The 11,018-nt window shown below is 41.1% G+C and overlaps 1 protein-coding gene across 1 annotated transcript; it reads right to left on the bottom strand.

Moving 5' to 3' along the window:
* Positions 1 to 2,668: 2,668 nt before the first annotated feature.
* On the bottom strand, positions 2,669 to 5,815 carry LOC108593079 (uncharacterized). Its single transcript, XM_054239241.2, has 4 exons — positions 5,689 to 5,815; positions 4,716 to 4,751; positions 3,923 to 4,365; positions 2,669 to 2,768 (listed from the first exon to the last, which is right to left on the bottom strand). The coding sequence occupies exons 1-3, from the start codon at positions 5,798 to 5,800 to the stop codon at positions 3,941 to 3,943; spliced, it is 573 nt and encodes a 190-aa protein (XP_054095216.1). The 5' UTR covers positions 5,801 to 5,815; the 3' UTR covers positions 2,669 to 2,768; positions 3,923 to 3,940.
* Positions 5,816 to 11,018: the final 5,203 nt, after the last annotated feature.

Below are 11,018 nucleotides of genomic sequence, written 5' to 3'. Positions count from 1 at the left end.
CAGGAGGTGGAGGTTGCAGTGAGCTGAGATCGCGCCATTGCACTCCAGTCTGGGTAACAAGAGCGAAACTCCGTCTCAAAAAAAAAAAAAATGGTAGCATAGTGTGTTTGACTATGTGATGAATGAGGAATAGTCACGAATGACTCACAATCAGCTTATCACATAGATTAATATAAATGTCATTTACCCAGAAGAAATAGAGTTGAAAGACAAAGAGCTTGCAGCTACAGGTGGGAGGCGGTAGAGGTAGGAGAAGCCCTATGAGACAGTGAGAGACCCTTAGAGATGCTGATAAAGTGTTCCAAGAAGAAGGATGTGTTCAACAGTGTTACATTACTCAGAGGTCAAATGAGATGCAACACTGAAAATGGACTCCTGGATTGACTGGAACGAAGGTCGAAGATGACTGTCACAAAATTGGAGTACAAAGTATGAAAGCCTCTGTAATGAGTGCGGAGGACCAATTGGAGGTGAGAGAATGCAAGCTATATAATGTGTCAAGAACTTTTGCAATAAGGATGGCAAACAATGTGATAGTAAAGAAGTATTTACAGCTGTAGGAAGACCTTTGTTAAAATGGGAGATGTTTCATCAGGTTTGTGCTGATCGAAATAATCGCATAGAGCATAGACGTTAAGATTCCGGAAACAAATGCTCAAGCTGCCCAGTTCTCTGGGCAACTTGTTGGTGCTGGGTCAACTTTCTGGTGGTTGTAATGAGATTATTCTGTTCTGATTGTTTTGAACTTCTTAGTGAAATCCCGTATGCTATCAGCTGAGACAGGTGCAATATTCTAACACCGAACCACTTTTACCATTCTCTTTAAACATGGTGGATTATTTTCAGCAAACATTGACTTGTTTATATGCTTCTGAGAATTGTTTTAAAGGAATATCTTTGCAGGTCTCTATATTTTGATTAATGAGCCTCACAGAATAAATTCTGAAACATGTTAACCTGTTTTATAACTCAGAAAAAAATGAAATTAGAATTCCCTTTTGTTACTCAGCTCCAAATTCGACATGAAAATGTTCTGTGCTCACTGACATTGGTGATTACATGAGAGCCGCTTACAGAGTTTCCTGTTAATTCCTCCATTTACATTAGGTTATTTGATATTCACCCTTTCCTCAACTTCTTGAGCGACATCTAATAACATATTAGGTAAAGTAATATCAATGTCACTGAAATTTTACATCAGAGGACTTTCACATAATGTTATCTTATTCTTTCAAAAATTCACACATCAATAATTAAATTTCCCTTCTCATTCAGTAGTTAGCATTGTTTTCTGATACTTTTAAAAATGGAATTACAAGAAGTATGCATCTTTTACTTTTTTTTTAAAAAAATAGATTTTCCATCTCTTATTAGCTAGGTTCTTTTCTGTTTTCTCATACTAGATACTTTAATTTTGGTGGCAAGTTAACATTGACATGATGCTGGCCATATTTTAATATATTAACTAATAAGTTACTAGTCTGTTATAAGACTAAAAGAAACTTGAGACCGGGCGCGGTGGCTCAAGCCTGTAATCCCAGCACTTTGGGAGGCCGAGGCGGGTGAATCATGAGGTCGGGAGATCGAGACCATCCCGGTCAACATGGTGAAACCCTTCTCTACTAAAAATACAAAAAATTAGCTGGGCATGGTGGCGCGTGCCTGTAATCCCAGCTACTCGGGAGGCTGAGGCAGGAGAATTGCCTGAACCCAGGAGGCGGAGGTTGCGGTGAGCCGAGATCGCGCCATTGCACTTCAGCCTGGGTAACAAGAGCGAAACTAGGCTAGTTAGAAGTAACGTGCTAAAAATATATTAATAGAACAAATTATTATTTTGTTTGAAAGCCTGAGAAAAAAAAAACAAAGCCAGAGACAACTGTAATTAGATCTTTGTTAAAGCAATTTTAAGATTTTTTCGTTTGAAGCTTTTAATGCCTCACAAATTAATGTCAGCTGTTCTTTCCCAAAATTTTTACTGGGAGGCTGACGTGCCAATCTTATAAATCTTTATTTATATTACATCCTTAGTCTTCATCCTTTAAGATAGTCATTTTGATTATTCTCCCTTCAGAAGAGGAAACTGAAGTTCTGAAATTTCTGTCACTTTCTATGGGTCCAAAGCAATAATAGCAAGGAAAACAGTTAAGTACAAACTGAAATCTGAGAGATTCCAAATTCTTAGCCCCTTAAAATCCTGCTGTCTCCTTGATAAAATCCATTCAGGTTTTCTTGAAGAATGGTGACAATCACAGGCTGGGACAGAACTGATCAAAGATAAAGCTAGGGAAAATGGGTAGAGCGGCTTCTGGGGAGTACAGGCATAAAACAGCATACATTTCCCTAGAAACAAAGCCAGTTACATTGGAACTTGATAAAACTTTGTCTCAGCTTCTGGGACTTCCTTGCATTTGTTATGTTTTTCTCATTTTCTTAAGATTACTAGAATATCAGTAAATGAACTGAAAAAATAATTTTAAATTTAAATGTGAGCTGTAGAGGACAGAGACAGAAACAGTGAACTCTTTCCCCAGGTGGCTGGCTTAATTAGGACCAAGGAGGAGAGAAGCTTGCTGAAAATATCAAGGAGAAGGGGTCCTGGATGTCCTTATAACATGTTCATAGCGCTCAGATTCCAGACTCACAAACACTCAGGAAGAGACACCAAAATCGGAATTGCAAGCTGATTATTTTATTGGTATATTGAAGTTAGAGCATGATCATATTGTGTTTCATGGCATTTGCAACACTGTTGCCTTCTTACTCATTTCCTGAAACAAGAAAACAAGGAAGATTATAGACAAGACTTGACATGGCAGGAAATGTCTAATCCCTCACTGGTGTTACTGCAGTGAGGGAGATGCCAGCCCATCCTCTTGTCCTCTATCCCCTCTACCTCCCTCCTCTTTTGTAATGTCATCTTTGTTCACTCTTTTTATGCCGTTGCATGTAATGTGTTCTAAAGAGTTGCTTATATAAGGAATTGAAAAGATTTTGTTAAGTTGTTTATGATTTCTTGCTGTTGGACATGTTCACGGTTATTTTCGCAAATATGGGCATGGACACATATCCTGTAATAGTGAGAGCGTGAAACCAGCCTCCATGTCCAGTGACATGCACTGGTTAAAGAAATCATGGCACAGCTAAAAAATAGAATAGTATACACTTGTAAAAACAAACCAAAATCACCGAAGAGATCTATATATCTTTTCGAACTCATGTAGAAGGTTTCTAAGAAATACGTTTATTCAATGAGTAGCATTCAGATCTGCATATACGGTGTGGTATCAGTTTTGGAAACACAAGCATTATATATATTTATTTAGCAATAAATATTTCAAAAAAGAAGTTCCAAAGTGTACATAGTGATGCTTTGGAAAAGGGGAGAGGGAAGGAATTATGAGTTATGCTGTTGCTATTTAGCTCCATACATTTCTATTCAGTAAAATTTTTTTGTTAGCTTAATTATGTACTAATTTAAAAGAAAGTATTTTTAAAATGATACACCATTTAACACCTGAAAGACCAAGGACCACTTAGCAGGAATACTGGACTTGAAAGGCTGGTGTGAGGCAGGACTGAGCAAGGAGTGTTCAGGCGAGAACTTTAAATAAATGGGAGGTCTTTTGAGTTTGAGGAAAGAAGACGGAGCGCCAGAGGGAGGACATGGTTCTACGTTCTCATTGTCAACCATTCATAGGAGAGGTAATTTAAAGACAGTGATTCTCAAAATCAGAACTGCCTTCAAGCAATTGTTTAAAAACAAGGTCTTGCTACCCTACCCCAGACTACCTGAACAAAATTCTTTAGAAATGTGTTCCTGGACAAGGCAATATTAATAGGCTTTCAGTGGATTCGTTGGCACAATGAAGCTGGAGAACTGTAGTAGTTGGGGCCTTTGATGGAGTTTAAACTGGAATCATACCTGTCATTGAATCCTAGATTACTGGGGAGGCTGCCCCTGTTGTGGGGGTGGTCCTTGTGGCTTTCCTGGGGGAGGTGGTGGACCGTGGTGGTGGTGGCCTCCTTGTGGGGGTGGTCCTTGTGGCTTTCCTGGGGGAGGTGGTGGACCATGGTGGTGGTGGCCTCCTTGTGGCTTTCCTGGAGGAGGTGGTGGACCATGGTGGTGGTGGCCTCCTTGTGGCTTTCCTGGAGGAGGTGGTGGACCGTGGTGGTGGTGGCCTCCCTGTGGGTGTGGTCCTTGTGGCTTTCCTGGAGGAGGTGGTGGACCATGGTGGTGGCGGCCTCCTTGTGGGGGTGGTCCCTGCTGAGGACCATCATCCTGGTTTTCATCACCAGCAGGTGGGTCTTCTCCAAGAGGTGGTTTCTGACTCTCCTCATCTGGGCTCTGATAAGAGTCCCCTGCATCTGTGTGAGTTGAAACCAGAAGAGCTGAGCTCAGTGCTGGAAGAAGCTCCTGCCTTCAAACCTCTCTGTGTTCACCACACAACCCGTGTCTCCCGGACCTGCCTCTGAACTGTCAGCCTCCCACCTTTCCAAGGCTTCCTGATTAGAACTCCTCTTAATTCACATGAGGGTGATGAAAAATCAAATGCCTTTGCTCATGGTCCGCAGAATCAAGGTTGGGAGAAAACTGTTTCTATCTCTGGGGGCACTAATATTAGCCAATTCCTGAGAAGAAAATGATGATAAGAAGACAATTTTTTTCAGGAAAAAAAATTGGAGACAAAGTTTACTGAGAAGTTATTGGGATTTACCTGATATTAGGGAGGGAACGTCTTCCTGGTTGTCATCTAGAAAAGAAGTACAGGATGATGGGAAGAGTTACTTCGTGAATCTTTCAGGGCTCATAGTGTTCCATGAGGAAAAGGGACTCCTGATCACACCCTGTGCATCCCCTAAGTGACCCCATCAGCCACTGTCTGTGATGCTACTGGAAGTGGAGGAAGATGTGAGGAGAAGCAAGGTTGTTACTATGCTGAGCCTCAACCAGGAACTCAACATACAAGGGCCCCCGTTTGTCCTCCCTATGATTCCTCAAGCCTTAGTGCTTATTTGGTTCAACTGCCCTGAGTATTTCAATGTCATACTTCGGGATTCTTCTGCCCTCTTCTGTAAACATGTTGCTGATGTTTGCAAGCTTTCTCAATAAGGGCCACCAGGAAAAACCATTTGGATACATACAATCCTACACACGCCATTCCCAGCACATTGAAATACTAACATAGGGGAGAGAAAAATGACAGTTTCACTCTGATTATTCTCTCTCTCTCTCTTTGTAGAGAGAAACAAGGTTTTCACCCAATTCTCTGTCTCTGCAGTAGCTCTGATGTGTGTTTATCTCCTTCGTCAATGCCAATCCAATGTAGCAAGGCCAGCATCATCCCTGTCTAATGAGATCAGTACAGGATCTTCACAGCTGGATCTCCCTGAATCTGTCTTGCATTCTCCACTGCATCCTTTGCAGCAGCTCCATGTCTCTATAAAAGCAAATCTCTCTCTCATTCCCCTGGTACAAATTATTTATTGGGTTCTAGCTGTGCAATAAATAAATTAGGAGGCCTTGCTGAGGAATGAGAGCACAACAGGTCTTCTAATCCTTGGCATGAGACCTCTGCAGTGCCATCTGTTTCCTCATCCTCCTCTCTTCTCTCCACTGTCCTCCTCCTCTATAGTGTGAGCCCCTAAACGCCAATCAGAGTCACAAGATCTTGCCCCAATTTGTCTTACCTTCATATAAGCTCTGAGCTGAGCTCACGGCCAGCAGGGCCACTGACAGCAGAATCACAAGCATCTTGCAGGAGGCTCTGGTGTTGCTCCCAGCTTTATGCGAGAGAAACATGGCAGCTCCCTTTATAAAGACAAGCAGAACAATGGCACATTTGAGCTCCCTGCAGGGTGGGCTTCATCACCTCAGAGACTGGGTTCTGCTTTGCTTACTTCAGGTCAAGTGTAACCCTCACTTCTTTTGGGATTCTAGCCCAGCAGGAAGGGTTGGGTAGAATGCTATTTTAATTAAATTTCTAAAACGTACAAGTATAACTTGGACAAAGGTTTTGACCGAACTGTGTCCAAGCAATCAATCAACAGTGTCAGAATTGAACTTTAGACATCATTTGGTTTTTAATCTGTTTGGTAGACCGCTATTCTGCTTCCCACTGTGCTTTTCCTTTCTGTGTGTGTGTGTGTGTGTGTGTGTGTGTGTGTGTGTGTTGGGGGTGATAGGCAGCAATCCTACAGCTAACAGTGAAGATAGTCAATGTCTCTGACTCATTTTATAGCCTATTTCCATCTCTCATGACGTGTGTGAATGGATATTTTCACATTCAGCTACATTTTTCATGTAGTAGAGATGGTCTTTGCTCATCTGTGAGATGTGTGGACACAGCACACGCCCGGGCACACACAGAAGACAGAAAACTGCTCCGCAGCCTTCTCAAGTTACAGGAATTGTCCAGGCTTCTGTGGATCTTGATCCACTCAGGCAAGCCTTGGTTCTGTACAACACAGGAAAGCTAAACAGTTGTATTTTATAAATATCTTTAGGGATTATTAAAGCAAAACTGAACACAGAAACCACCAAGGAATTTCTAAACCTGAACATGTGTTACCCTCAGTTAGCCACGTGATGTCATATAGCTAAGACCTCCACTTTCTCCAGAATATTCTACAGAATTCATCCTCTGCTTTACTTACCCTGAGAAATATTGCGTTCCCCACCACTGATAATTAAGTGACCATAATTTCACATTCAACAAAGATTATTTGATATGCTTATCCAAGCCTCAACTGCAGTGACTGGGCTTCTGTTTTTCACTCAGTATTTACATCACCTGTTTCATCACAGTGTCATTTCACACAGATGATGTTTTCTATAATATTTTAATATTCATTCTTTCTCACTTTATTTCTGGCAATTATTTGTTGATATTTAATGAGTCTGCTTTGCCATGTATAGTTTTCTTCCTACATCTGTTATGTTCTTTCCCCCACATGACTTTTGAAAGATGTCCTGTAATCTTCTAAGTGATGGTGTATGGTACTCCTCACTACCTTTATTTTCACTTTTGTCCGTACAGTTGGACAATAAACTATTAAGTTTCCAAAAGTCCTTTCAGTGTCCTGGATTGGTAGCTCTCTTCTCAGCTCGGATTGCTCCATAATGCTTAGAATTTCCCTGTTCATCAATTCATAAAATATACTAGTCAGTATCACCAGTTGCCAGCAACCATTTCAGACCTGGCTAATTTTTTGCTTTTTGTGCATGGTTACTTTTGGGTTGAGGATAGCTTAGTTGGAGGCATGGCTGGGAGGCCATTTGAAAGGAAATCATAAAGACAAGCCCTTAGACAGGTGTGCCTGCGTGGATCCTCTGCTGTGCATAGGAGGATCTGGTCCAGCCCTTCTGAAGAGTTGCAGATAATAATACAGGAAGGCTTCCTAATAGAGCTGCTTTTGCAGCAGACAGTGTTGTTCTTGTAAGGGAGCCAGGCAGATTGGTTTTTTCCCTGGAATAAATATAGACATATCTGAAGAGGGATTACATTCTTAATTGGCAATTCTTCTCTGGCACTGTAGGAAGTGGATCCGTTCTAGTTGGGCTTTGTGAGTTTTATCATAGGCAGAGCATAGTTGCTTGAGCCCACCAGGTCTCACTGTGTTACTGGGATTATTGTCTCTGGTTTCACCAGATATTGCTTTCCATGGGTTCTGGAGATGAGCCGTTCTGCCTAGGCGACTTCAGGTCAACCATCATGACACAAAGGAAGGTCAGAGAAAAGGAACAAAGAGGAGTGCCAGCCAGATTTTGCCTGATGATGTGGGCAGCTGAGCATGCTTCAGGCCTGGTGCAAGAAAGGTTTCTCCTTGGCAGGAGAGTACAGGAAAAGAACAGGTAATGCCCCTAAAGGTCACTTGCTGACACTGGAAAATGTCCCTTCTCTTACCTTTTCCAGTGTCAGCAATCAGTAAAAGAGTTTAGTGTATTAGAAATGCATAAATATCAGCTATGCACTCACCAGATATGTCAAATAGAGAGGTGATGGAAGAGCTGAAAGGGACACTGTTTGTGAGTGAGGGTGGGTGGAAGGGAGAAGCAGGACTGGACTGCTTGTGGGGGCTGGGGCACCTAGAGGTGAATGGCAGCCCTCAGCACTTCACTTGCCTTCTGCTCTGGATGTTCATATTCAGATCCTGAAGGGCGGGTCTTCAACATGCGAAATCTTAGAAATCATCTCTCATAACACATCCCAACATTTTCTCAGTCTCTGACAGGGGTTTACGCAGTGGTTCCAAAATCCTCACTCCCTCCAGGCTGTACCCATTAGTAGATATAATTGTCTTTACTTTCAAAATACATCCCATATATGGCCACTTCTATCTATGATCTTTACTAGAACATGATTGTTCAGCCTATGATGCTGTCTCCTGGAGGACTTTAACAACCTCCGGCAGGTCTTGGTGACATTCTTCTCCCAGCACATCCCATTAGCTTCCCTCATAGTCAGAGTGATCATTTAGGTAGAGATTAGATTATATCACCCTTGTGCTTCCAATCCCCTGGTTTTCCTTTTGCACTTGTGATAACTTCCAAATTTCATGCCTCGGCCCTTTCACACTCACATGCCTCACTCTTTTCTGAAGACTCAGAACCTCTCTGAATGGAAAAGAAAGCAGAATATTCTTCAACCTTGCCTAGCTCCAATTTGTCTGGAACGCTAAAGCATGGTTTGCCAGCAAAGATGAATACTGGCACAGTGGATAAGCTTCTGCTGAGAGTGAATGAATTGTATTGAGTTGCTGTGGTCTAGCAGTTTATGTGAATTGGAAGAATTGTGGTATTCATTGCACCAACTAAGCATTCTGATAATGCAGTTCGCAAATAAACACAGTAGTCTCTGAGACTTCAACTTTGCTTTGATCTGTCTAAAAGCTTTGGTTACACTATCATGGTGGTCTTCCACATTTTTTAATTTGGTGTTGATGTTCCATAAATAGACATTATGATTTCACAATTAGTTACTGTATTTCTATTCCTCCACCTATCCTAGCCAAGTTGGTTATCATAGAAAACATTTGTTGAGCATTTGCTATATTCCACTTAATCATCCAAGTCATTTTATTAGGGAGATATGATTATTATTACCTTAATTTTATAGATGACGTGACTTAGTTACATACCAATGTTCTTATAAAGGTAATACGTGGAATGGAAGGCGGTAAGTTCTCAGAGCTTACTGTGCTCCACTCCTTACTTGCTATTCATTCATTCATTCCATTACTACAATATGAGAGGGAATGAGGTTCAAAGAAAAAACATAAGTTCTGGTATTAGGAGATTATCAAGGTTAAACTTTCCTAAGACTTTAGCAGGTGAGGTGAGAAATATATTTTTCCTGAGTAAATAAGTTTGTTTTAAATCATAAGCACATTTGCCTAGGCTTCCATTAAACTGTTTTCCTCCTTGCCTTCATATAAAGATACTCATATGATTAATTCCTTTTTCTTGTGATTATGAAAACCCTGTTTATATATATCCTCTATGTGCCTTCATAATATATGCAACATGGATTTTTCTGCCAAGCCATATTAGCTTTGGCAAACTTTGTGCATACCCGTTGAAATGGACCAAACGTTGATTCTCATCACAATGAATTTTAGAAATTCAAGAGAGACACTGGTTAGAGATTTGACCATGAAAGACAAATAAATCTATACCACTTGTATAGACTTAAGTCTTCTGCCTGAGAGTGTCTCTCATGTCTTGGCCCCAGAGCTGGTGTTACCAAAACAGGTCAGGGTCACTGATTTCATTATCCAAGGTGTTACCAAGTGCATGGTCTCATGACCAAGAAAATTAAGGAGTGTGGACACAAGAGGATGAGATTGGAGCAAAAGTTTAATAAGCAAAATACAAAAGCTCTCTGCAGCAGAGAGGGGAGTCCAAGTGGATTGCCTTTTTTACAGTCGAATCCACAGGCTTTTATAAGAAACTGCTGTCATGTCAGTAGCTATTTTTCTTATCTATAAAATTGTCAGCTGGGTGGATTGGCTCATGCCTCTAATCCCAGCACTGAGGAGGCTGAGGCTAGTGGATCACGAGGTCAGGAGTTTGAGACCAACCTGGCCAACATGGTGAAACCCCATCTCTACTAAAAATAGAAAAGAAAATAGCTGGGCATGGTGACTAGCACTTGTAACTCACCTACTTGGGAGGCTGAGATAGGTGAATTGTTTGACCTGGGAAGATGGAGGTTGCAGTGAGCCAAGATCGTGCCACTGCACTCCAGCCTGGGCTACAGAGCAAGACTGTCTGGAGGGGTGGGGGGAAAGGGTGTCTGCACAACTCCCTCTTATACATGTAGTTTTCTAAAGAAGGATTTTGTTAAGTGATTAATGAATAACTCACTTTGTTTAGATAGACACGTATGTTTTATCTTAGAGGAAACATTTTGCTCCTCCTGCTTAAGAACCAAAAATTACTACTGTATTTTGTTGATTTCAAAGTGCACATTTTGGAAACTGGTATGTGTGGCACACTGTATTTTCCAAGGATGGTCACAATAGTATTTTTGGTCTTATATTATCTTCTTACAATGGGACCTTGACATCCTGTCTGGAGGGGGTGAGGTATGATTTCCCCCATTAAACTTGGGTAGAACTTTGTTACTGCTGTGACCAATAGAATATATCAGAAGTGACGCTTTGTGTCTTTTGAGTCTGGATCATAAAAATGTCTTGCAATTCCAGCTGGTTCTCTAAGGGAACTGCCACATGTTACGAGGAAGCTGTGAGGCAGAGATGTAAAATTTGTTTTCAAAAAATAATTGAATGCATCACTGTCCCCAAACAACATAGAATAACCAAGTTTTCTTTAGTGATTGAATTATTATCTGTATCATATGTTGCATTTCTATACATGGATGGCTACATAGCTAAAGCTTTATTCATCATCCCTTTATACCTAGTATGGTGATATTTTAGAGGTCTTAGCTATTTTTATACTTACAATAGCTCTTTGATTTGTTTTTGTCAAGATGTGCACTCTTCACTCTTCTGAT

Source organism: Callithrix jacchus, chromosome 9 (assembly GCF_049354715.1).
Source record: "Callithrix jacchus isolate 240 chromosome 9, calJac240_pri, whole genome shotgun sequence".
Lineage (NCBI taxonomy): Eukaryota > Metazoa > Chordata > Mammalia > Primates > Cebidae > Callithrix > Callithrix jacchus.
Note: the sequence above shows the minus strand (reverse complement) of the source record. Positions and strands in the feature narration are given on the sequence as shown.